The sequence below is a fragment of the Alnus glutinosa genome, chromosome 14 (genome assembly GCF_958979055.1).
Source record: "Alnus glutinosa chromosome 14, dhAlnGlut1.1, whole genome shotgun sequence".
In the NCBI taxonomy this organism is placed as follows: Eukaryota; Viridiplantae; Streptophyta; class Magnoliopsida; order Fagales; family Betulaceae; genus Alnus; species Alnus glutinosa.
The window spans coordinates 14,674,445-14,701,968 of NC_084899.1; the positions used below are offsets into that span (position 1 = coordinate 14,674,445).

At 36.7% G+C, this 27,524-nt stretch overlaps 2 protein-coding genes and 1 long non-coding RNA gene across 6 annotated transcripts in view; 2 read left to right on the forward strand and 1 right to left on the reverse strand.

Moving 5' to 3' along the window:
• Positions 1-3,662: 3,662 nt before the first annotated feature.
• LOC133857088 (ABC transporter G family member 5-like) lies at positions 3,663-5,861 on the reverse strand. The gene has a single exon (XM_062292204.1). It carries the CDS (start codon positions 5,569-5,571, stop codon positions 3,688-3,690), a length of 1,884 nt encoding a protein of 627 aa, XP_062148188.1. The 5' UTR covers positions 5,572-5,861; the 3' UTR covers positions 3,663-3,687.
• A 3,553-nt stretch (positions 5,862-9,414) lies between these two features.
• On the forward strand, positions 9,415-17,270 carry LOC133856891 (uncharacterized). Of its 2 annotated transcripts, XR_009898249.1 has the most exons (4): positions 9,415-9,664; positions 9,825-9,932; positions 10,889-11,001; positions 17,153-17,270. It is a non-coding gene; the product is annotated as an uncharacterized LOC133856891 (long non-coding RNA). The 2 variants fall into 2 exon arrangements; XR_009898248.1 differs by lacking the exon at positions 17,153-17,270 and having other exon boundaries at positions 10,889-11,193.
• An 8,882-nt stretch (positions 17,271-26,152) lies between these two features.
• The window catches only part of LOC133857318 (histone deacetylase 14, chloroplastic), a 28,140-nt gene continuing 26,768 nt past the window's right edge, over positions 26,153-27,524 (forward strand). For all 3 annotated transcript variants that reach the window (XM_062292536.1, XM_062292537.1, XM_062292538.1), the window contains exon 1: positions 26,153-26,248. In XM_062292536.1, coding sequence (XP_062148520.1) covers positions 26,209-26,248 — 40 coding nt within the window. In that variant the 5' untranslated portion in view covers positions 26,153-26,208. The remainder of the gene's footprint in view (positions 26,249-27,524) is intronic.

The window sequence follows — 27,524 nt, forward strand, 5'->3', positions numbered from 1 at the left end:
TGAAGTGGCGCAGTGAGAGTTGGGATAAAGGAGAATGAGAGGTCCAGCAGTAGGGTTTGCTTTGCTTAATGCGTGGACTTAGACTGAATGAAACAGCGCCGTTTTGGTGTTAAACACCAAAACAACGTCGTTTTATATATAATTTTTTTTTAAAAAAATATATATATAATAGAAAAGCCGGTTACCGGTTATAACTGGTAACCGACTTTCCTAAAACTGCTAACCGCCTTTTTAAGGCGGTTATCGGTTTTTAGGCGGTTTTAACGGTTATCCGGTTATCCGGTTAACGGTTATGGACGGTTAGCGGTTAGCGGGCGGTTATTGCGGGTGGTTATTTTCACCCCTAGTACGATGGATATCACTCGATAAGAGAGGCAGAGATGGAAGAAACCTCCCCAGGGGGTGGTCAAAATAAATTGGAACGCAGCTCTTGATATTACAAATAAGAAGATGGGTGTGGGAGTAACTGCTAGAGATGCTAAGGGGTTTGATCTGGCATCTATGTGCGCTACATTGTCTTTTATTATAGACCCCATAGTTGAGGCAGGGGCGGTTTGGAAGGCAGTAATTTTTTGTGGGGGACTTGAGGCTCCAATGGGTAAATATTGAGGGAGATGCACTAGAAATATTGCAAGCCTTATGAAAGGAGGAATCTTGTTGGAGCCAATATCGTCAATTGATCATGGATACTTAAAGTAGGTTAAATAATTTTCGATCATGGTATGTATGGCATATCAGAATGGAGGCAAACAAAGCAGTCCACCGTTTGGCAAAAGTAGTTTTCCATCAATCTCTAGACCAAGCGTGGATGGAGGACAATCCAAATTTTATTTGAAGTATTGTATTTGCTGAGTAAGAAGTTTTGATTGACTTTTAATAATGGAATGATGATTTATCTCTTTCTCTCTATATATATATAGTGTTTAGGGTACCTTAAAGATATTTAATGTTTAATATTTGCGATATCCCCCCTCCCAAAAAAAAAAGAAAAAAGAAAAAAAAGATATACATTGTAGCATTATCAACAAGGGGAAGATGCAAACAATCAAGAAGTTAATCATGTTATTACAAATAATTATATGTAGGACCCTAAGGAATTGGATGAAAACAAGGCAGTGGTCCCACTCTTTCTGTAAGTTGTGGCTGAAATCACACTAAAACATGTTGTGGGCCCAAGAAACATTCAAACCTTTGAAATCTTTGCACATTAGTCATTATATGCCTTTTTTATTTAACCCTTTTGTCTAAAACTTTGGAAAATATATATATAAAAAAAAAAAAAAGTTTTTAAAGACTCTATTTCCTCACCTACCATTACCAGCAATGCATTCTGGACCACAAAAAAATAAAAAATAAAACCAAAATCATTTGACATTTCTTTGAAAGCTAGTGATAAATAAGTAGTTTTAATAATGGAATTTAGTTAGTAGCATAAGCCAATTCACTACACAACATTTAAGGTCAAGGAGTGTAATGATGATATATGCATTATTATTCTTGGCATTAATGTGACATATACCAATACTCCCCCACCCAAAGAAATTACCACCTCAAATTGCATCCAGGTGCCCCCACACAACCAAAAAGGTTAATCCTCTTGAGTGGTGGCAAATTGTTACAAGAGTAAATCAATCTTTTTCGTGGATGAGAGCAAGAGAGAGAACATCCTGTGGGCTTCCAATTCTCTGCTTGGCTTTTCAGGATGACTTGTCCTCTCATTTTTCAATGCTTTTCTCTTTCTTTCTTTTTTTTTTTTGTTGTTGTTGTTTTACCCAATATATATATATATATATATATATATATATATATATATATATTATTATCCTATTGATTTTGCACCCGTGAACCCTCTCTTCTCTTCTCATCTCTTCTCATCTCTTCTCTGTGGTCAATCAGGACTGTTTGTGAACCCCACTTGCCACCTGCCCCCACCAATGTACAACTCATTTCCTACCACAGGTTAGCCCGTGAACCCAATCTTCACTTTTCTCTCCCACCAATCATTCTACTTGTTGTCTCAATGTGCCACACTTGTTTCTATCTTGCTTCCCTAAAAAGAAATTGATTTAGAACTTCATAATTAGATTAGTTATTTCTTTTCTAATTGAAAAGGTAGCGGAGAGATCGACTATCACTACAAAAAAAAATGTGCATTGCTGGCATTTTTTAAGTGCCAGGAATGTATGAATAAATGCCAGGAAACATGTTCCCGGCATTTGATTAGTGGCAATTTTAAATACCACTGGAGGACCATTATACATGTATGGTTGATATACTTGGTCGAGCTGGATGCCTCGATGAAGCAAAGCGTTTGAAAGACAAAATGCCGATGCAGCCTGATGCTGTTGTCTGGGGATCTTTGCTTGCTGCTTATAAGGCCCATAAGAACATTATATTAGGGAAGTATGTGGCAGAGAAGCTCTTGGAGATTGACCCTTGGAACTCTGGACCTTATGTACTTCTCTCAAACATGTATGCTGAGCTTGGAAAATGGAGAGATGTTATGAAAGTTAGGAAGCAGATGAGACAACAGGGAGTTATCAAGCAGCCGGGTTGCTGTTGGATTAAAATCCAGAGTGATTTGCATGTTTTCATGGTGAAAGATAAAAGGCATCCTCAGAGGAAGGAGATGTATTTACTTTTGAAGATGCTCACGGAACAGATGAAGAGAGCAGGGTATGTGCCAGATGCTGGTGTTCATGATGCTTCTGATGAGCAGAATGAATCTGAATTTATCTCCTGTGACGAAGTGGAAATGCCAGCAGATGCTATTGTGGGTTGACATCAAATGCTCTGCTTTGGTATCCCATTTATCAGCATCTGATTGATTCTTTTCCTCAAATTTATAAAATGTCAAAAACTAATCTTACAATTAAGCATTAGTTACCCTCATCTCCCTGGAGGTTTAGGCAGCGACATACACATCCCCCTCTAGCTTGGAGAATTACCGAGAGCCTGGAGGGAGGCCTGTATAATTTATCCTGTAATTAATTGTTTCGAGGCATATCATTTGTTCAGTCGCCCAATTCATGATATTGGCGAACGGCGAACAGAACTAACAGCCTTTGGCAAATATGCTCCTCTGTCTGCAGTTGGCATGTAGCGCAATTGTACCAATTGGCCCAACTATGTTGCAGTTAAATGATATGATTCTAGGGGCTGCTTAAATTAATAAATTAATTATGGTTTTAATCTACTTTAAATTTGCGCTGTTTATAGTTTGGTGTGTTAGGTATTCACTGTGAAAAGTTTCTCTTGTTTATATACAGATTTACTGGCTACTAACCTGGACAAGCTCGTGGTAACCTCTCTCCAGCCCTGAGTTACCTTACGACTTGTTTCTTGTCATGTTCAGAACAAAACCATCACATTTTGTACTGTCCACCAAGCATGTACAAACAAGAACAAAAACACAAACCATAAAGAGAAGAAGAAAAAGAAGAACCAGCTGGTGAATATGTGTTAGCGTGCTTGCACATGAAAACCAACTTATCATGTTAGTACAATCTGGTGGCAGAAATTACACAGCTTAGTTTTTTTTTTTTTTTTTTTATTGTTTTTTCTCAGACTTTTCATCTTTCCATGCTGTCTCAAGTAAAGTCCAAGACATGTGAACCATCTCGTCATCAAACTCGGGAGAGAGAGAGAGAGAGAGAGAGAGAGAGAGAGAGATTTTCACCATATTCTTCAGACAAGGGCATCCCTGAGCCCTCTTTGAGAGCATCTACATCTAAGAATAACATAAGAAATAAACCTGTAAACCAATATGAAGCACACCATAACAACCACATTTTTCCACCTACTATCCTCCCCATAGCCTTCTTCTCTAAGCACATCTTCTCCACTCACTTCACATGTCCCAAACATGTACTCCAAGCACTTTCCTGAGTTGGAGAACTCATTTATTAGAAACCCTTCAAACGGATACTTGAACAACGATATGTAATGCATGAAAATCCAATAACTTGGAATCCCCTGCTTTGATATGAAGTAACCAGAGAAGAGAAAGAAGGATCCCATGACGCCGGAAATCACGGAATTCCCGACGATGAAATTAGGCACCAGAGCACTGAAACACACCACAACCGAATTTGCTGTGTACAGAATTAACCAGATCAACAACAAGAAGTGGAGAAAGGCCATGAAGTTGTGATTGAGTCCAACGAGCCAGTACAAGGGCACTGTGAATAAAATGGCTAGAATGAGCAGAAATGGCAAGTAAACCAGTCCATTGGCTACCGCATAGGATGACACCCTGTAGCTTCCACAAGATGTTTCCTTCATAAGTATCTCCCTCTCTTGCAAAAAGATTGGCAGGGCTTCTGTGGTGCATGATAACAAAAAAGTCAAAATAAATGCAAACAGACCTACCCTTTCCTGTGCTCCAACCAAATCATCTTTCAGATTGTAAAAGATCGACCCAAGGACAAGCCCGGAGATCAACATTTGGATCGTCCGGCAAGCAAAGAGCTCCTTTGTCCGGAAGATGTTCTTGGAGAATCTATGAGTTAGAATCATGGTTTCTCGCAGTCTAGAATTTGCAAATTTGAGAGGGAAACTTAAATCCATCCCAACATTGATTGTTTCTTCATCCACGACCTTGGATTGTTGAAAGAGCTGTTGGAGTGTGAACTTACCATTTCTACTCTCACCTTGACCATCTCCTTTCTTTTGTTGCGGGGTTGATGGCAACTGCGGCAGAATTTCTTGGTGAAATTTTCGGTTCTGTTGAATGGTGTCGATGGATTCAATAGCGAATTCAACGATGTTGAAATAAAGAGGAAGCTCTAGGCCCATCAGCCTTAAGTTCACGCCAAGCTGATCCACCGTGCCATGGTGCAAGACACAGCCATTAGCCAACAACAAAATTGTATTGAACAGCTTTACAATCCGGAAGCCAGGCTGATGGATGCTGAGAATTATTGTTCTGCCACGGGTTTCCGCCATGGTCTTAAGCATGTCAATGATTTGAAGCGCTGATGTGCTGTCCAGCCCTGAAGTCGGTTCGTCAAGAATCAACACTTTGGGATCATGTATCACGTCCACGCCGATCGAAACCCGGCGCTTTTCTCCTCCGGATATCCCGCGAACCCTGTCGTCTCCGACTCGAGCTCCGGCTACGCGGGTCAGGCCGAGCTCCTGAATCAAGGACTTCACCCTGGAGGTCAGCTCAGTCGGCGGAAGCCTTAGCCTTAGCTTTGCGCTAAACATTAAGGTTTCTTCCACAGTAAGTAAACGGAAGAGGGTATCCTTTTGTGTGACATACCCTGATGATTTCTTGAACTGAGCTTTGTCTACAGGCTTTTGGTTCACAAAAATGGAACCACTCTGTGGTGTGAGTTTCCCTGCTAGGATTTCCAGTAGGGACGACTTTCCGGCCCCGCTCGGACCCACAATGGCCAGAATCTCCCATGGCTTGGCTCGGCAGTTGACGCCCTTCAGGACATGGCGGTCTGCTTGATGATTCTCTCGTGGCTCTTTGCTGAAGATCTGAAATGGGTGCTGCCTGTTTTGTGTATGAATCTTGTAGTTGATGCCGATTGCTTCAATCTCACACCCCTGGTTCTTCATTGAAGAAGCACTCTGTGTTTTTTTCTTCGATCTTCTCTAGTAGCTCAAGTACTTGTGCGCACTAATAAGAAGAAAGAAGTGATTTAATTTTCTTCCTGTTCATAAAAATTCATATTTAATCGCTGGTTTTTGGCTTCAACAACAAACTGAAAACAGTGAGTGGGTGGTTTAAAGGGGTGGACTCCAAAGACACATGTACACTTGCTCCTCGACTTTCTATGCATGGTTCACGTGAAGGTTTTGTGGCTGTTTCTGTATACGTATTTTGTCATGGGAAATTTGTATCAGTTCACGTGGCAATAACTTGTTTCTGGTTGTGAACTTTGTATGTGCCTTCCAGCTTTTAGCGACAAAAATAATAATCTAACATGCACAATAATATGAATCTATTTTATACAGAAAGTTGTGCCCCGGTTATATATTATTAATAAATATTCAGAAAGATAAAGAATTTCTTGGAACATAATCAACATATGATGAAGTTTAACTGAAGATTAAAGAAGTTTTAATTTTTTTTTCATTTTTTCATTTTTTATTTTAAAGGAAGTGGCTTTTGGATAACAAATGGATATATATATAGAGTAATGTTTGTTGTACACTAAGTGTACCCACTTTGTACCCAACGTACTCCTTTGCATTCATTTTTTTTTCAGATAAAAAAAATACAAAGTTCACACTTTCTCTGCAACAAGCATTACTCTCTCTCTCTCTCTCACATATATATATATATATATATATATGGAAAGTCAACTTTAATCCTTAGATGTTATGCAATTTCAATTTAGTTTCTAAATTTTTTTAATTTTAACAAGCATTAGGGAGACTTGAAGCTCCAATGGGTAAATATTGAGGGAGATGCACTAGAAATATTGCAAGCCTTACGAAAGGAGGAATCTTGTTGGAGTTGATACCGTCAATTGATCATGGATACTCAAAGTAGGTTAAATAATTTTCGATCATAGTATGTATGGCATATCAGAAGGGAGGCAAACGAAGCAGTCCACTGTTTGGGAAAAGTAGCTTTCCATCAATCTCTATACCAAGCGTGGATGGAGGACAATCGAAATTTTATTTGAAGTATTGTGTTTATTGAGTAAGAAGTTTTGATTGACTTTTAATAAAGGAATGACGATTTATATATATATATATATATATATATATATAAGATAAAGAGTACCTTAAAGATATTTAATATTTTCGATATCCTCCTCCCAAAAAAAAAAAAAAAAGACATACATTGTAACATTATCAACAAGGGGAAGATGCAAACAATCAAGAAGTTAATCATGTTATTACAAATAATTATATGTAGGACCCTAAGGAATTGGATGAAAACAAGGCAGTGGTCCCCACTCTTTCTGTAAGTTGTGGCTGAAATCACACTAAAACATGTTGTGGGCCCATGAAACATTCAAACCTTTGAAATCGTTGCACATTAGTCATTATATGCCTTTTTTATTTCACCCTTTTGTCTAAAAGTTGGAAAATATATATATATATATATATATATATATATATATATATATATATATATATATATATATATATATATATATATATATATATATATAAAATAATAATAATAAAAAAAAAAAGTTTTTAAAGCTTTTGGTTTCTTATGACTCTATTTCCTCACCTACCATTACCAACAATGCATTCTGGACTACGAAAAAATAAAAAATAAAACCAAAATCATTTGACATTTCTTTGAAAGCGAGTGATAAATAAGTAGTTTTAATAATGGAATTTAGTTAGTAGCATAAGCCAATTCATTACACAACATTTAAGGTCAATGAGTGTAACGATGATATATATATATTATTCTTGGCATTAATGTGACATATACCTATACTCCCCCACCGAAAGAAATTACCACCTCAAATTGCATGCAGGTGCCCCCACACAACAAAAAAGGTTAATCCTCTTGAGCGGTGGCAAATTTTTACAAGAGTAGATCAATCTTTTTCGTGGATGGGAGCAAGAGAGAGAACATCCTGTGGGCTTCCAATTCTCTACTTGGCTTTTCAGGATGACTTGTCCTCTCATTTTTCAATGCTTTTTTTTTTTTTTTACCCATATATATATATATTATCCTGTTGATTTTGTCACAAAGTGTTAATTTTTATATGATATATGTAGCGCCCGTGAACCCTCTCTTCTCTTCTCTTCTCTTCTCCTCTCTTCTATGTGGCCAATTAGGATTGTTTGTCACTACAAAAAAAAAAAAAAAAAAAAAAAAAAAAAAAAAAAATTGGCATTTTGAGCCATTTTCATGGGAGCCGTTTTAACATAACGGCTCTAATTGGAGCCGTTTCCCATTAAAACGATTCAAATTTGAGCCATTTTTCTCAAACGACTCTAATTAGAGCCATTTTTGTTAAAACAGCTTTAATTAGAGTCGTTTTAACAAAAACAGCTCTAATTAGAGTCATTTTTATTAAAATGGCCGCAACTAGATTTTGAGCCGTTTAAATTTAAACAGCTCAAATTGGAGCCGTTTTAACAAAAACGGCTCTAATTAAAGCCGTTTTACCGAAAATGGCTCGAATTCGAACATTTTTCCTAAAACGACTCCAATTTGAGCCATTTGAAAAAAACGGCTCTAATTTGAGCTGTTTTTAAAACGGCTCCATTTTGAGCCGATTCATAAAAAACGACTCTAGTTGGAGCCGATTTATCAAAAACGGCTCTAGTTGGAGCCGTTAGAGTGGTTTTGATCAAAACGGCTCCAATTAGAGTGTTTTGATCAAAACGGCTCCATTTTAAGCCATTTTTAAAATGGCTCTAATTTGAGTCGTTTTAACAAAATATGTTCAAATTAGAGCGGTTTTGTTAAAATGGCTCTAATTGAAGCCATTTTAACAAAAAAAATGGCTCCAATTGGAGTCGTTTTAAAAAATAAAAACAACTTCATTTATAATAACTCTAACCCTATATACTATAAATAACATTAATTAAGATATATTAGAGTTATTATAGTCCGATCGATCATGATAGGATCATAGGATTGATAGAAGATCTGATCGATCAAGTGTAATACTCTGATTGATCGAACATCCAATCAATCCTAGTGCATTAGTCTGATCGATCGTGATAGAGTTCGATTAATCAAACTTGACACAATGAAAATTCGATCTAACAGGCGTTTGATCCTAAGTACTAGTTTGATCGATCATGATAGGATCATAGGATTGATAGAATTATCAAATCAATCTTGGTGTATTACTCCGATAGATCAAACATCCGATCGAATCTATTGCATTTGTCTGATCGATCGTGATAGAGTTCGATCGATTAGTCTTGGCACAATGAAGGTTCGATCAAACGGGCGATTGATCCTAAGTATTAGTCCGATTGATCATGATAGGATCATAGGATCGATAAAATATTTGATTGATCCAAGTGTATTACTTTGATCGATCGAACATCCAAACAATCGTAGTGCATTAGTCTGATCGTTCGTGATAGAGTTCGATCAATCAAACTTGACACAATGAAAGTTCGATCTAACGTGCGATTGATCTTAAGTACTAGTTCGATCGATCATGATAGGATCATAGTGTAGTAGTCCTATAGACTATATATAGTTAACTACGATATATATATTATACATAGATTGAGTAACATATAATTAATTATATTTAATTAGTATATGTTAATTAACTAGATAATATGTTAGTTTATGAGCTAACTAGTTAGTATATATGTTAACTAATGCACACATATAAATATTAAGTAACATATGTAACATATATTAATAAATTGAGTAAAAATAAAAAACAATTGGAGCCGTTTTGGGCAAACGGCTCGAGTTGGAGTTGTTTTATAATCAAAACGACTCCAAATTGTTTTTTTTTTTTTTTTGTCCAAACATCTTCGGCGGGAGGTTGAAATTAAAGCGGGAGACTGAAATTTTTTCAGCTGGCCAAAGCGGAAGGAAGGCTGAAATATTTAGAGACTAAATAGAGAGAGATCCAAAGAGTGAGAGAAAGGAAGAGAGAGAGAGAGAGGTATTTTGTTAAGGTTTCAAGTAATTGAAAGGGTCTACGGTCAGAGGTTTCTTCAGATTCTTTGACACCAATGGCTCCTAAAGGTATTGGATTCGGTTTTTGCTTCTACTTTGGTCTCATTGCTTTCATTTTCTTTCTACTTCTTATGTTTCTCGGTTGTTTTTCTTTTAACTGTTTGTTTGGTTGCCGAGAAAACCGAGTAGAATGACGTCTAACACATTAAATCCCCAATCTTTTTCTCAGATCTGAATTCCTTTCACTTCTCAAAACAATTTTCTCAAATATCTTGTATTATATTTGGGATTCTCCTCAAAGCTACTATCGGGATGGTACTCCTCGTGCAGAAACTGTGTGAGTTCAAAGTTTAATCTGGTTGTTGCTTATTTCAGATTTTGGATGATTCTCATGATTTCTTAATGGTACTAACTTTTATTTCAGATTCTGGTTGTTGCTTTTTTGTTTTGCATTCTTTGGTTTATTTTGAGGGGTATAATGAGGATGAGAATGTGGGCTCTGATTTTACTGGGTGGGTCATTATTATTTTCCCCTTTTTCCTTTTGCTTTTTTCTTTGTTAATATGTTGGATAATGTTGCGTGTGTGGGTGTGGGCGTGTTATTTCCTGATTCTATAATTTGTTTACCTATTTTGTGCAAGCGTTTTTCTGCTGAATGACTTTCCAATGTTTCCATTTTACATTTTATGTTGATTCAAGGACTACACTAATCCTTACCTTCATGTTGCTCCATGAGCCATTGACGAAAGTGGTCAGGTAAGGCTTTGGGAATTGACACTTCCTTTGTTATATAGACTTCTATTAGGTGGCACTCAGACAATTCCATTGGCATTTTTAGTGTTGGGCAAAGGAGTTGAACAGAGTACTGATTCTTAATTTTACCATAAGAGGCTTCCTATGTCAAATATTACTATTTATTCAATATCAATTCCTTTAGATGTTTTGAAAGAGTTCTCGTGCCCAATATTACTTATCAAAAACTGATTGTCCATTTTTTTTTTATCACAATATTACTTATCAAAAACTGATTGTCCATTTTTTTTTTTATCACAATATTACTTATCAAAAACTGATTGTTCATTTTTTTTTTTTTTATCACAATATTACTTATCAAAAACTTTAGCCCAAGTGCTAGGCTACTGCTGGCCTGGGCACTTATGTAATTACTGAAGCTAAATGCCATTGAAATATAGCATTAATGCTATATGGGTTTTCCTCCATATCTAGTCAGAAATAATTGCAGCCTTTTATATGACAGTTAGAAAGTGTAATTGGTGCCTATGGCGGTTGCAGATGTTTAGATTGATGTTGTTGCTAAGGAAGCCTTGGAAGGACACTGCATCTACGATGGAGGGTTTTGCAAGCTTCACATCTCATATTCACGCCATACTGATCTCAACATTAAGGTAATCAAACTATATCCTTTGAAAAGAAGTTTGTCTTATGTGGACTATCATAGTCATGTATATTAGTCACTATAAAGTGTGGTAATATGCAATAAGGAAAAGCCTCCACCGTTGTGTGGACAATCTCTTTATTGTTAATAAGGAAAAGCCCCCACATTGTGTAAGTTGTATCTATATAGGCTATATGCAATTCATTTTTGGTATATATGTCATTCCTGGTGTGTTAATTATATAATTTGATAAACCAAGCTTAAACAAGCAACATTTTTTACTGTGTTAATATATATATATATATATATATATTAATTTTTTTTTTATTTAGATTGAGTCATTTTAGGGTCCCTAAAACGACTCAAAAAAAAATTATTATTTTTTTCTATTTTTTTTTTTAAAAATATTTTGAGCCGTTTTAACCAAAACGGCTCAAACCTATTGGAGCCGCTTTAACCAAAACGACTCAAACCTATTGGAGCCGTTTTAACTAAAACAACTCAAACATTTTTGTTTTAACCATAACGACTCAAAATTTTTTGAGCCGTTTTAACTAAAACGACTCCAATAGGTTTAAGCCGTTTTAACCAAAACGGCTCTAATTAGAGTCGTTTTAGTCAAAAACGGCTCAAAACCCGAATTTCCATACCCCATGTTCTGAGCCGTTTTCAAAAGGCTCAAACCATTTTGAGCTGTTTTTAGGCCTTAAAATGGCTAAAAAAAAGGGCTCAATATGCCCTTTTTTTTTTTTTTTTTTTTTTTTTTTTGTAGTTGTGAACCCCACTTGCCACCTGCCCCCACCAATGTACAACTTATTTCCTACCACAGGTTAGCCTGTGAACCCAATCTTCACTTTTCTCTCCCACCAATCATTCTACTTGTTGTCTCAATTTGCCTCACATGTTTCTTTCTTGCTTCTCTAAAAAGAAATTGATTTAGAACTTCATAATTAGATTAGTTATTTCTTTTCTAATTGAAAAGGTAGCCGAGAGATCAACTATAGTTATTTTATCTGAGCGTTACTATAATAGCATTTAGCACATGCTTGCCAAGTGCCACGCATGAGGGGTTTAAACAGTGAGAATCGTAAGCGCTCCTTCAAGTACGACTAAGTCATAACTCGACTCAGGCTCATCCGGACATCAATAAGACCCAAGATGACTAATACTAATAGTTAAATTTGGATTAAAAAAATATATATATTTAGAACTTCATACTTAGATTTGTTTTTTCTTTTCTAATTGAAAAGGTAACAAGGAGATCAACTATAGTTATTTTATCTGAGCGTGACCATAATACCACTTAGCACATGCATGTCAAGAGCCAAACCCAAAGGGCTTAAACAATGAGAACTATAAGCAATCCCTCAAATGCGACTAAGTCATAGCCTGACTCAAGCTCATCAAAGCATCAGTCAAGATCGTAAAACCCAACTAAACCTAATAGGGTTCAAAATTTTGGTTTCGAGAGTTGAACTTTCGTTTTAGTATATGCCCAATCACTTTGAGAATTTTCGTAACACTATTGAACCACCACCAATTATGGGTAAAAATAGATTTTACATGTAGAGTCTTGGGGATTTAGAGGTGGGTAAATATTTCAAGATATTTTCTTTTCTTTTCCTTCTAATTTACTAAAACCAAACACATATAGTTAGTGATTTTTTTTTTTATTTCATTTTATTTTATTTGAATTTTCTTTCTGGGGCCACCTAGAATCAAAAGCATTGCAATGGATGCGGAAGGTTGAAACGCTTCGCAAGGTCGCCCTTACCAAGGCAATAGTTCTCTGCCTACTTACTTAATTGAGTACTCTAGAACCTTCCTGTCTTGATTTTTTTTTCTTAAAAAAAAAATCTAAAACTTTATTAATAATTTAAGGGAGAACATTTTGTTCTAATTATACATTTTATTTGTCAACAATACAGTTGTGTGTCTCCTCTATCCCTAACCCTTCGTTACTTTGGCTAGACTATAAGTCACATCATTGGCCTGCCTTTTTATATGGCATATTTCTCAATTTTGTAAAGTATTCAAAATACCTTTAATAGTATCTAAAATGTCCAAAACTATTCCGATTTCTGTATTGAGCCATTCACTATTTGCATAGCATCTCTTCAAAAATAATCTTATGCAACCCCAGTGCACAACTGAGTTATGCAGCGTACAAAGCAAGCAAGGCTTCTGCTTCTACTCGATCCAAAAAATCATAGATTTGGTGGAATTTATTATTGCAAGCATATTTCCTTCATGGCAGTAACCAATTACGTTTAAAATAAAACCTAGAATTCGATCACTGTTCTAATTTGAAGGTGTATATATATATATATATATATATATATATATATATATATATATATATATATATATATATATATATATATATATATATAAACACAATTCAAAATAAAAATAATTTTTTTTTTTATAACACGATATGTACATCACAAGAAGTATATCTATTAAATTAATTTCATAAATATATGGTAAGATTTTTTTATTTTTTTATTAATACTTGAAAAGAAATTACATTAAATTAGGGCTGGACAACCCCAAATAAACACTAAGAATAAAAGTATGCAGAGACAATGCTTCCGAAGATGCATGTCTATTAATTCTTGGCACGGATGCCAACAACCCAACCCACCAGTGAAGGTGGGTAAAGGTGTATACTGAGTCCCAAAGAACCCAAACACCAGGTGCATAGCCATTTTAGGGAAAACAAAGAAGATACATATAATAGATAGCCCATAAATACAAAAGTGGTAAAACCAACAACGCAACACTGCACTGGTTGGATGGGAGTTGCCGGCGCGTGCAGACAACGTGCTAGCTGGGGCAACCTCTCTCCTGCCGAAAACGCCACGGACTACCCCAATCCGCCAACATCAACGGCAGTGGAAGGAAAGGGGGGGAAACGTGGCCTCCACGTGCCGGCGAGTGAGATGCACTTGCTGGCGTGTGCAATCAACGCTCTAGAGTGGTGGTCTTGATGGAGTGCGACTGGTGTTGACGGAGGCAAAAGACGGCGGGGAGCATGATAGAGAGGCCCGGGTTGTACAGAATTCGATTGAGGAGCGTAGATCTAGCTTCAAAAAACTCGACCCAAATTCCTATCCAAACTTGGTGGTGGACACGGTGGGTGAAGGGGTTGGCCGATGTAAGTTGAGGTGTTGGTAGAGAAAACAAAGATAATACCTCCATGGAGGCAATTAGGTTTAGAGTAAACTCTAGCAAGATAGGGGCCTCAAAAGAGGCGAAAGCTAAGGGGAAGAGAAGAGGGAGAAGAGAGGAAGGAGGAAAGCACAACTTCCCTCCTAACATGGTGGCTGAGCCGGAAGGCTGGTCAGAAGAGAGCTTGGGAGGGACGAGCGCTTTTCGCCCGAAGTCGAGAGCTAATTTTACACTTTTTCGGCCAAGTATTTGATTAATATATGGTAAGATTAATATATCAATAAGGTAGCATGTATACACCTGTACCAAAAAATATATATATATACAAAAACAAAGAATCTAAAATTGCAACATATGCTCTTTTGAAATAAAATCTTCAAGAAAATTTGAAGTTAAAAAAAAAAAAAAAAAAATTAGTAATAAAAATTAATTTTAAAATTTTTTATCAAAATTATATTAATGTTATATAAAAAAGATAATGTTTTTTCAGTGAAGCTTCTAGTACAAGTTTTGATTTCTCTCTTTTATATCTCTCATGAAAGTGTTAGACTTAGACTTAATCAAGTAAATAGATAACGGCTACTTTAAAGGAGAGCCAACCTCCTTAATTGATGCATTTCTCTCTTACAGGTGTGCACGTGTGGTTTAGACTAAGTGATAAGTTTGGCGGGTGAGCCACGTTAGTTAGGGCTTTTTTTTTTTTTTTTTTTTTTTAGTGTTAGTTAGGATTGTTTTGTTTAGTCATTACGACATCCTTTGCTTTGAGGAATAGACCCATGAAATTGAATGACTATTCTCATCATTCTTTTCTTTAGTAGGGGGTCTATTCCTTAGAATAGTTATTTCCATTATAATAACTATTCCCTTACGAAGAGGAATAGTTATTCCAAAAGTAATAGACTATGTTGGTACGGTTTTCGATACGGTGTGAACTGGCGATCCCTGATATTCTTCATGTCCTTGGAATTCTCTTTTCGTTGCAAAAACCAACAACGTCAAGAGAACGCACTAGGGTTGTCGACGGATCTCACTCTGATGCCTAAGTACGTTTTTTAGGGAAAGTAATGCTAAAGCACGATAATTTATTCTTAGGTTTATACATGGTATAAGGGCCTATTTATAGGCTGAGAGGTAGAGGCCAAACTGCATTAGGGTTTTGTGCTCCCCTCTTAACCTAGGAGCGTTGTCTGAGTTTGGCCTGGGAACAAAATCCTCAACCACCCCAAACTGGGACTCTTTCCTTATTTATCTCAGAGCAAGATTCTAGGCAGCTAAGCTGGGATTCAATTTTGGTCCCGGATTTCCAAGAACTAGGTGTGATCTTGGATTTTTTGGGATCGTATATTGCAGCCCTTGGTTAGCTGTGTCGGTCCCCAGGGAAGTACCTTCCCAAGGCTCTAGGATATCCAAATTCCATACCCGTGCGCCCGCCTGGTGAATTTAAAGCCCGCAATCATCAATGGACCAATGGGATAGGCTGGGCCAAGTGGGATTATTCCCAACAGCTACCCCAAAATTCCCTTATCCAAGTTGAAAGCTTGAATAATGAGAATTTTGTCGCCTTCATAACCCGGGGCTAGAATAATGTGCAAGGACTTCATATGGCGTACTATTTTTGTATTTGCATGTTAAATCCTCAAGGCCCCGCTGGTTGTAAACTTTCAAGACTTCATACTTGTAGGAGCACTTGAGACACGTGTCCATGATCAGGTGGTTTACCCATTGCTTTTCAGCTGACGAGAGAATATAGGGTGTCTTGGACGTCATTTTTCTGCCGAATCTTGACAATATAATGATCTCAAGGTGCTCCTACTCCCTGCGACATCTAGGCTACCTGACACTCAAAGTACGCTTGGACACATATCTTTTTTGGGTTGATTCCCCACATGTTTTGATGGACCCCCCACGATGAGCTGTCTCCATACCTACGTGTCACTCCCCCCAGCATTCCGACCATTATACTCCCCGAGAATACAAAACAGTGCATTAGCTCGGATGTGACGGACAGGGGTACCTAATGATTACCCGCTAGGAATAACCATCGTACTATTGACACGTGTCCTGAGGAATTTTAGTATAAATACCCATTCCCTTCTCAACTCACCATTCCTTCATTCGTGTTTTTGCCTCTGAAAATTTCTTTCTCGCCTTCTCAATTTTCTTTCTTGCTCTACAACTCAACCTTCTCCTTCCCGGAAAAAAATGTCTTTCGCTGACAGTTCCTTTCTCTTCGGCAGTGATCTACTCGAAGAAGACAGCCTCGCCGTCCCTCTAGTATTTGGCTGCGAGGATAAACCAGCAAGGGCTCTTCCGGACAGCAAAGCCTTCACTACGAACGAACCCTCTATCAACGAAGACACTCCTCCCGACTGGGAGGACACTTGTGGGCTTCGTTTTATCTACACGGTTGGATGAGACATTTCTCAAGCATAATTTTGACATTCCCACATCTGTATGTATCCACTTTCCCGGGGCAAACCAAGGCGTCTTCCCAAAACTCGGCTCTAGGGATATCTGCTTTCATAAGCGATGCTTTTGGTTGGTCTTCACTTTCTGCGTTAGCCTATCGCTTGGGATCTGCTATGCTATCTCCAGCTGGCCCCTTTCTAGATAATGCCCAACGGGTGGAGACACTTTATTGCCACATATATGATGTGGCTGGAGATAAACCCCGAGCATTGGATGTCTATCCTAGAGTTTTTTGCTATCTACCAACCAGTGTACAATAAGACGGGAGTCCTGGCCTTCACCGTCCGAACCAAGTTTCAGTTCATCTTGCTAAAGCAAATTTACTCCAACAACAAGAATTAGTTCGCGAAGTTCTTTTTTATCTCGAGCACCTGGGAGTCAGCTCTACACGAAGCTTTGCTTGAAGATTAAAGGGTGCCCCGAGAGTGGAGCACGCTAAAGAAGGATTGTAAACACTTGTAGTTTTTTTTTTTACTTGTCTTCCTGACTCTATTGAATCTCTATATATTTCCTTATAGGGTAGCAATTTTCTGACTTGACCCACGCATAGAAGAAGAAGCGTTGACCTGCGCATAGAAGAAGAAGCGTGTCAAGGCTGTGCTCAAGTTCTCCAGGCTCGAGGTGAATGTAGAGAGGATGGACTATGACGCCATCGTTGCCGACGCTACTCTCCGGGAGAGGTTTGGTTACGACATCTGAGAAGTATTGAATATTTATATTCAAGACTCCTTAATTCACATTTGTTAACCTTAGTTTATGTTGTAAATATAATATTTTATTATGTTTTAGTGTTATCTCTCATTTTAGGTTCTAATTGAAAACAAGAACAAAATCAAAATTAGGCCTAAGATGTATCAAGGATGATGAAGATCAATTGAGGACTTAAAGAGCCATCACTGGTGAAAATAAAATATGTCTTCTAATTTACCAAGTGTATGATAGTGTGCAACAAAATATTTAAATTGCGGAATTTAAAAGAGACAATTATTTTGTTGACAAAGTGGAAACTTTGTGAAGAGAAAAACCACTCTGGGGCAGCCAAACCTAGAATATCCACTATTCATAAGACAAAGCTAGTTACAAGACACTTGTACTCACATACCTCTAATGCAGTAGTCATACTTTTAACTCTGACACGGAACCCATCGTGAACGCTTCCCAACCAAGTCTCCTACTTGAAAGGGTCTTCAATGGAATCATTTACCTTAGGACCAACCCCTAAGATAGACTTCACATGAACAGTTGAGCACACACTAGCAACGGCTAGAGAGCTAGCGGATCTTCAATTCTCCCTAAACACTCTCTTTAACCACTATGAAATTCTATATTGAATTCTTACAAATTACAAGCCTAGACCTATCTATTTATAGGCTTACAACAAACCTAATTCTGCTCAAAATCGTACTCTGGCGAGTAGCGTCCAGACGGTTACTTACCCTAGTCCAGACGGTCTTCTGCGACCGCCTTTCCAGAATAGCGCAATTCTTCTCAAAACAAGAACATGTTCGAACGGCTTGGCTGAGTGTCCAGACGGTCTTTACTGTCACTCCTTTCCGCGTTAGTAAAGAAAATGTGAAATATTCTGGAACGTTGGGTAGCGTCCAGACGTGTTGTCATGTCGTTTAGATGTCTAGCAGAAACTTTCCAGATAGTGTCGACTAAAATCCAACTCTGTGTCGAAATCATAGTAGCTTGACCTAGCGTCCGAGCGGTGTTGCTCGATCGTCCGAACAGCTGCAACATTGAAGCTTCTAGACAGTGAGGGGCGTCCGGACGCCTTCAAAGGCCTGTCCGGATGGTTGCACAAGAACCGACTGTTCAAATTTGGAAACTGTATGGAATCTTCATGGATATCTTTTAGAACCTTGTAACCAACACATGGCATGAAATGAGACACTGTCCATATTACATGAAGACTTTGAATAGAACCGATAATCCTGTTAAAAAGCAACTGTTACATAAAGTGTTTTTGTCAACCAGAATGTTGCCAATATAAAATACTAACAAACTCTTCATTTGGCCATTCTAGGACAAAAAGCACTTGATCAGTTTGGAAATACATTCCTAGTCCAAAAACAAAAAATACTCCCTCTTTTTGTCTCAAAAGGACAAAGGGTAACACAATATAAGAGAAAAAGCACAATTACTAAAATTCAAAACAACAAGAATAATAGTAAAGTGTCTCATCAAAAACTCAAATCAACATAAGAGAAAACCAAAACCTCGAGATACCATATCCCTTGAATTTGAGCCACTTCGGCTTCTTGCTCCTGAAGCTGGGAAACCATAGACTAAAAATCTTCAGTCACTTGAGTCTTCTAGCCCAAAACCGATCATTTGCAGAATGAAATCCTCTAAACAAGTGGTCTGTAAAACGATAAAAAAGATTCACCACTGAATCTATAGCTGGTGCAGATCTAGAGGAAGAAGTTACGGAGGACTTTGTAGGAGCCAGGGGGATGAACTTATCTGAAATCTGAGACCTTTGGAATTTTGAACATAAGATTTCAACACTAGTCAGTTTTCCAAAGAGTCCACTGTTTGACGCTATGCTGGAAGCCACAGAACGACATATTCCTAACAAGATTAAACATAAATACCTATGGTTTTTCTTTATCCACAAGAAAATATTAGATCATGTTAGTTCATAAAGTATGTGGTATAAAGACGACTATCAAGTGGACACATAAATGAATGAAAAAATAGAGCAATCCAAAAGACATAGATATATCAATATCCATCAAGTACAAAGACAGAATAATCATGCACAATATCTCAAATCAACATCCCAAACAATGATTATTCCAATATTCTAAAAAGGACCAAAGCTTAAAAGAATAAGAGAAGTCAAAGAAAATACTTGGGAATGAGAAGAGATGTGCAAAGAATGCCAAAATCTCTGGATAAAACCACGAGAAAAATACAACACGAAAAAAATAAACAAACAATGCAATGCTGTGCTAAAGGCAAGAAGTAAAAGGAACATGAATATTTACCCAGAAAAGATCCTGTCCGGACGAAACACTAACTTGTCTGAAGGCCTGCTGTAAGAACAACATTCGGGAAGAAAAAAAATACGTGCGTCCGGACATAGCACAACATCGTGCGGATGTGAAAGCCATACATGTCCGGACACAGAAGAAGGTCTATCCGAACGTTTCACACAAGAAACCTGAAACTAGAGGAAAATTTGCAGAAAAATATTTTTCCTAACGTTAGCTTCAGAACATGCATGTATAAATAACTGAGAAAGTAGTTCAATAGCATTTCAAAAATATACCAAGATATAATTGAGAGTTAAGAGTCAATAAGCACAAAAATTTCCCTGCAAATAGAAATTTTTTAATGATAAACTTAACTCATGCTATGCGTGTGTGTGTGTGTGTGTGTGTGTGTGTGTGTGTGTGTGTGTGTGTGTGTGTGTGTGTGTGTGTGTGATAGCTTTCTCACAAGGTATGATCTTCGCTGATATGATTTAAAACAACTAAATTTTCTAAATAAGAGAGAAATTCATAGTTAGATCAGTTAAAAGTTAAACCTTATCTTACTATGGCCTAGTCACCCTCATCTGATACTCTCCCCCTAAGAAGCAGCATTATTTTTCTTTTTACTTGCACCATGGAGGACAAGATTAATAGCTGAGTTAGCACAAAAGCAGTGAATTTATTCATATATTAATAAGCACAGAATTATAACTGCTTGTATCACTTAGTGCTGCAACCTAGAGAGAAAGCCAGAATTTATGGGGTCTAGGTTCAACTAGTGAGTTGGTCAATTTGACCATCTTAGCACACAAAAATCTCTCTTAAAGAATTTTCAAAACCAGAAAATCAGAGATAAAAAGAGTACCTTAGGGGAGCCTTGGATAGTGTACATTTTTCATCGCATGAGAAAAGCAACTATCTTGTATGGATGCAACAGGCAAATTTTGCAGATATCAAGTATAAACTCTTAGTTATATAAAGGCAAAAATAATTAATGCATCAATAGCTGAGACATCAGTTAAACATACATAAGATATCTGAGAAGCTATATAAGGGAACAATAAAAATCTGCATCATTTTCCCTTTTTTCTTTTTTTTTTTATTTGTTGAAAAATAAAAGACAAAAGCAACAAAGACATGCTTAAAAGGAAAAGAACATATGTCTAGACAAAGTATATAGGTAAGAGCAAACCTGACCTCAGGGAGAGAGGTTTGACTATACCAAGACAAAAAAGCAGTGACATGCTTTCTCTGTCATCCCTAGCAAGTACCTGTAGAAATTTCTCAAAGTAACCAAAAGAAAATCTAAGGATAGAAAAGGTGGTTCCTCAAACAGAATGCAAGGCAAAAATAGGATATATAAGTAATAAATAAAGCATTAAAAAATCAAAAAATCTGAATTCAAAAGATCCACTGCTGAATGTGCTTAAAAATATATTCTTGAACTTGTCCTTATAGAAACAGTCAGTTACCAATTCATTGCGGAAACAGACGGTCATTATTAGACTAAGTGAAAGAAACAAAAAAGAAAAAGAAAAAAAGTGCTGCTTCTTATATTAGATGAGGGTGACTAAGCCCTAATAAGATAAGGTTTGACTTTTAACTGATCTAATATTGAAGATTTCTCTCTTGTTTAGAAAATTTAGTTGTTTTAAATCATATCAGCAAACATCATAACTTATTGAGAAAGCTTTCACACACACACACACACACACACACACACACACACACGCATAGCATAAGTTAAGTCATCTATTTAAAATTTCTATGTGCAAAGAAATTTGTGCTTATTGAATACGTAACTCTCAATTATATCTTTGCATATTTTTTAATTGCTATTTGATTGTCTTATCAATTATTTATACATGCGTGTTCTGAAGCTAACTTTAGGGAAAATTATTTTCTGCAAATTTTCCTCCGATTTCAGCTTCCAGTGTGAAACGTCCAGACGAACCTATTCTTTGGTCTGGACGTGCGTGGCTCTGTCAATCGATGATCTGGCAGTGTACCGTTCGGACAAGTGAGTAACACTTCCGGACACAAGGCCATTACTTTCTCGGCCAGCCGCACACCACTGCATTTTTTTTCTTGATTTATCATCTCATATTGTGTGCGTTTTCTCGCGAATTTCTCCCGAGATTTTGGCATTCTCTGCACATCTTTTCTCATTCCATTGTATTCTCTTTGTTTTCCTTTGTTCTTTTAAGTTGTTATGCTTTTTAATAATGGAATATTTATTGTTTGGAATATTTTCTGAGGATATTGTGCATGAAAATCATATTGTTTATGTGTTGGGTTGATATTGATATATATGTGTTGTTTGGATTGTTATGTTTACTTTTAGTAATTTGTTTTTGCATTCAATTGACAGTCGTCATAATACCACAATTGTTTTGGAACTAATGGGATATAATATTTCTTTGTAGTGGTATTTTTGGAAATATTTTTGTTCCATTTTTTTTTTTTTTGTTTTTAAGAATATGTCATCCAACGGCAAGCACAATCTCTGTCAGATGGATCCTTTGGAAAAAATGATATTGTTGAAGTCATATGCTCAAATTCCAAAGGTCTCATGATTTAGATGAGCTTATTCCCCCAGCTCATGCAGAGCCTTTCGTAGCATCTTTCTTCAGATCTGTGCTAGTTAGAGGTTCAATGGTGAATCTTCTCACTCGCCTTACACACCAGTTGACTAAAGGATTTCAATCTGCAGATAATAGTTTCAGGCTTTACAAACTCAAGTGGCTGAATGTGTTTAGTCTTTGCATACTCGGCTTCAGGAGCTAGAAGCCGAAGTGGCTCAAATTCATATCAATATGCGGAACATTCTCTGTATCTTGATGGCAAAGGACCAGCTTGACTTGACTTGGTGCCTTGAGGATTTTCTTTCTTCCTATGTTTATTTGAGCTACTATTGAGACACTTTACTATTACCCTTGATTATTTTGGATATTAGTCATTATGTTATTGTGGTTTTTAATACTTTGTTTACCCTTTGTCCTTTTGGGACAAAAGGGTGAGTATTTTTCATTTTGGGATCGAGATTGTATTTTTAAACTGGTTAAGTGAATTTTGTCCAAGAATGGCCAAAGGGAGAGTTTGTTAGTTTTATTGGCTACATTCTGTTGACAAAATTATTGTCATATTAATGTATTACCAAAACAGGGACACCGTAATGATTCAGAGTCTTACAAAATATTCAGAGTATATTTTCTCAATTATGAAAATGCTTTAATATGACAAGCATCAATGTCACAATCATCAAGAAGGAAATTTCCGGATTCCAAGAAGATTCTGCGTAGTTTACAACTCAGAAAAAGTCAGTTCCCTAGTTACTGTCCGGACGCCTATCAGTATTCGAGAAGATTCTGAACAGCTTAGTAGACACAGTTGATGAAGACAGCATGCAACTATTCGGACGCTAGGGCAACACCGTCCGGACACGAAGACTGAAGTTTAATGAAGAAATGCGTGAAACGCCTTATTGAAGTATGTTGCTGCTTGTCGTCTGGACGCCTACTATCTAAGTCCATACGCCGCCTAGAGAACTCCGAATCAGTATTGTAATAGGTCTTCTAAAGCCTATAAATAGACTTCTTTAGGCTTGTATTATTTATAGAATTCGGTATTGAATTCATTTGTACTAAGAGATGGTGTTTAGGCAGAGATTATGACATGTGCTAGCTCTCTTAGGATGTTTATTGTGTGATTTGATCAACCCTTTGAAGTCTAGCTTAGGGAGGAGTTCTAAAGTAAAGGAGTCCATTGAAGATCCGTTTAGGAAGGAGACCTGGTTGGGAGGCATTCACGTATAGGTACGTGTCAGAGTTAGAGGTACGACTACTGCATCGAGTTATGTGAGTATTATTGCCTTGTAACTAGCTTTGTCTTCTGAATAGTAGATTTCTTAGGTTTGGCTGCCACATAGTGGTTTTTCTCTTAATTGAGTTTCCACTTTGTTAACAAAATATCCGTCTTCTTTTAATTCCATATTTAGATATTTTGTTACACAAATTGATCACACACACACACACATTAATTAGGAGTCTATTTAATTTTGACTTGTCAAAGAAAACCGTTGCATAACCATCATTCTCATAATCACAGAAAATAATAATGATTTTAGTTCAATCAAGATAAAAAGCTTTCTAAGACAAGATAAGTATTTCATCAAAATTGTATATAATCATTAAAACCAATTACAAGAGTTGCAATCCTCTAGTTTATACAACCATCATGCATATGTAAAAAATCCCACAGAGAAAATACAATTAAGCCATTGTTACTTGAAGAGGAGCAACATCAATACCCTATGAAGAGACTAGCTACTTATGGAGGTATTGGAAATTACTTTAGTTGAGGAGAAATCCACCTTATAGCTGCTGTGTACGATCTTCCAATTGAGAGAGAAACTAAAAAAAACTAAAACAAACTAAGACGCTTCTAAAAACTCTCCCCTCGGTCCAAATGTGCATCAATCCTCTTTTGAAAGGAAAGTCATCTTTCCTGTTCACGAAGAAATGTATATTTTTCTTTATTTCCGCACTACAGGAGGCCTAGATTCCTTTCTGTCACTTTTTTTTTCTTCTTCTTCTTTTTCTTTGCATTTCTGTTGAAATACTTCATTTCGGTGCTGCAAAATGCGCTCGATCCCAATTCTATTGAGTTCAAGCGCATGTGCGCTCAAGCCTATATTTAGTGCGCTTGAGCTCACCATGCTGGTTGGTTGGATTTCTACGCTCGATCGTCTGACTGTGCACACTAGCACATGTGTGCTTGATCCCTTTTGGTTTGCGCTCAAGTGCATTGCCTTGGCAAAAAACTGGAATTGCCCTTTTAAGTTCAAAACTGATGGCTTTACTTGTCATTTTCCTTATAAACCTGAAAATGCTTAAAATGCATAAACAACGCAAAACATTATATTGCAAAGAAGCTAAAGAGTTAACATATGCGAGTTAAGGGGTTTGAATGTGCAATATTCAGCGCTTATCACACCCCTAAACTTACATATTGCTAGTCTCTTAGCAATACAAAACTGAAAAAATAAAATTAAACAAAGTGCAACAACTATATTATTTCCTCTTTCATGGGAAACATGATTGCATTTAACATATGTAACAAGTCTTTTAAAGCCCTATGCATTTCTAGTGGACGAGTGAAGTCTCGTAAAGGTTTAACAGAAATGACACCCACAAACATTTTTTGCCACATTTTATTACTAAGAATGAAATGTCACAGAAATCATGATTCTTATTTATTAGTTAGCTTAAAATGACAAACTCAATCTTCAAAATTCTTAAGAAATCCAAAATCAAATCACTTATAGATGACCAGTTGAGACACCACACATTCACTTGGCGTAAATTGAACTAACACATAATCATGAGGCTTCAATGTAATTCTTATATACAATGATTCAATGCCCAACTTTCATTAAAATCCCTATTGGATGAAACAACCAAGGCAATAGACAACTACACTCTAAAGAGTTATTTTGTTATTTATGTATTACGTGTGGACTCTGCCAATGACTTCCAAACCAAATGGCTTTAGGGCATTAGGTGTAGAAACACCTTTAAAGGCTTACTAGCTCGAGTAAAAAAGGCTACGAAGTTAAACTAGTCCCTAATACTACATTAACCATTCCAAACTTCTTACCTTTTGACGTGAACACTCACCCCTTAATGAGACAAGATGCCCAGTTACTTAGTAACAAGCTTATAATAGCTAATAATACTTTTTATTTTTTTTATATAAGACAATAAATAAAGCATTGAAAAAAAAAAAAAAAAAGGACATTTGTATCTTTTCATACCGTCAAAGTTGAATTACATATTGTTCTTAATGTGTGGAATGTGTGAATAGAGATACAATACCGGGAGGAAATGAATTATATTCCGCTTTTAATATTTTAGTATATTGGTTGTTTATACACATACGCATATAGGAGTCTTAGTTTTTCACTAGTGTCAACTTCTTCAATTGGATGAGTATGTAGTGTATTAATAAAGTATAAATGAAATCCTACATGGATATATGCCTTTCAGAACATCTAATTTATGTAGAAGTCGTAAAACTCTTTCCTTATCTGGTTTCTGCCTTGTTGTCTGTTTCGTCGCCATGAATGTGCTCGATCAATTTTTTGGTGCTTTCGAGCGCATCATGCTGGTGGATTCTTGTGCTCGCTCCCATGGATTTGCGCTCGAGCTTTTCTAGTGTGCGCTCCAACCCTTGGTAGTGCCCTCGAGCCCATTTGAGGTGCGTTCGACTGTTTTTCCTTACAAAATGCTGAATTTATTTTTGAAGCTTAAAACCAAAGGATTAACTTTTAATCTCTTTGAAGATCAAGCTTGCTGCTGAACATCCTATAGTTAATAAATCCAGTGTTACTTTAAAAAAAAAAAAAAAAAAAATCTAGTGTTTAATGATATATATAAAAAAAGAAAGAATAATATTCGTCTCTTAAGAAACGTAAAATAACATGTGCTAAACATAATAATTATATTATATCTGCTGATAATATATCGGGGAAAAAGATTCTGATCATTTAAAAAAAGAAAAGGACAGCGTTCTCTCACCCAGTCGTCACTATGCTCCTCCAAACATTCCCTCGTTCTCCGTCTTCTGAAGGTACTCTCTCTCTCTCTCTCTCTCACACACACACACACACACTCGCACTCTTACAAACCAGTGAACCCTGTTTCCTTCAATTTATGGGTTATTTATTTATTTATCTGGGTTGAAGTAATATTTTATATGGGTGTTAGATTGATAATAATTTTTGATTGGGGTGTCAATATTTTGGCGTTCAGGTTTGTTTTCATTTTAAAGGTTAGTGTTACTTGCGTCGTTCTTGATTGGGTAGTTTCGGTTTATCTTCAACTTTGACGGAAATGTAGTTCCAGTTCATTTTGGTCATATAATGTGCTAGGAGGAGTTAAGGGTTAGAAGGAGTAGTGGTTTCTGATAGCAAATCTGATGCAGGACCTTTAGAAATTGAGCATTGCATTAGGGGCGGGTTTGATATTTCAGTAGTTTATGGATGGCTTAGTTATAAACAGATTGAACCTTGAAGGACTTAGTTGAGTGTTTGGTGTTGAAACTCTGAATGGAAGTAGAAAAGAAAGCATAAAGCCTGTGCAATAGGAGTGGAACCAGGATTTTTATGTTGGGGGCTGGACTGATGGAATAATATTACTAGAAATAATGCTAGAACATTATATAAAACAGAATTGTCCATTAGTATTTCTATACTAAAATTTTCAGTGATATCTTTCTCATTTTGAAAACTAAATAATTTGTAAGAAAGTCATGTTTCATCTTGTAAATTGTCGATAAACTTGTGAGGTTGAGGCCTAAGGTATGTTACACGTCAAGATGCCTTGGTAAACTAGGTCCTTGTAAAACCTAAGTAAGAAATTATCCAAAAGAGAAAAGAAAGGCACCAAAACTGGGTAAAGTGGGGGCATGTTATGGGACTATGAAAGCCACACTTCCACATATGCTCGAGGCTTTTTTCTTTTTTCTTTTTTAATGATCATAGGATACTACTCTCAAACATTAACTTTGTATCTAGAATCTTCCTCTCTCTTCTCTTCTCATACCATCTTCCCCTTTGCTATTCCTTACTCTACTACTACATCCTTGAGAGCAAGTAAAAGAAGAGAAAGAAAGCTATAGAATATCGCCATGCAGCTGCAGGAACCTTTAAGACCTCACACCATTAAGTCGTCACTAACATCATCTTCTTTGGACCTATTCTCCGGCTAGTTTTCCGGTTAGCTTGTTCATTGGTCCTCTCTATGTATTCTTCTTACTTTTTCTGTCTTTTCAACACTACTGTCCAGTGATTGTCCACATATCTTTTGTGTTGAATCGAAGTCATTTGAATTTTTTTTTTTAGATT

Bases quoted from the DNA above. Each gene is read 5' to 3' on its own strand.
- LOC133857088 (XM_062292204.1), bottom strand. From the start codon at position 5,571: ATGAAGAACCAGGGGTGTGAGATTGAAGCAATCGGCATCAACTACAAG.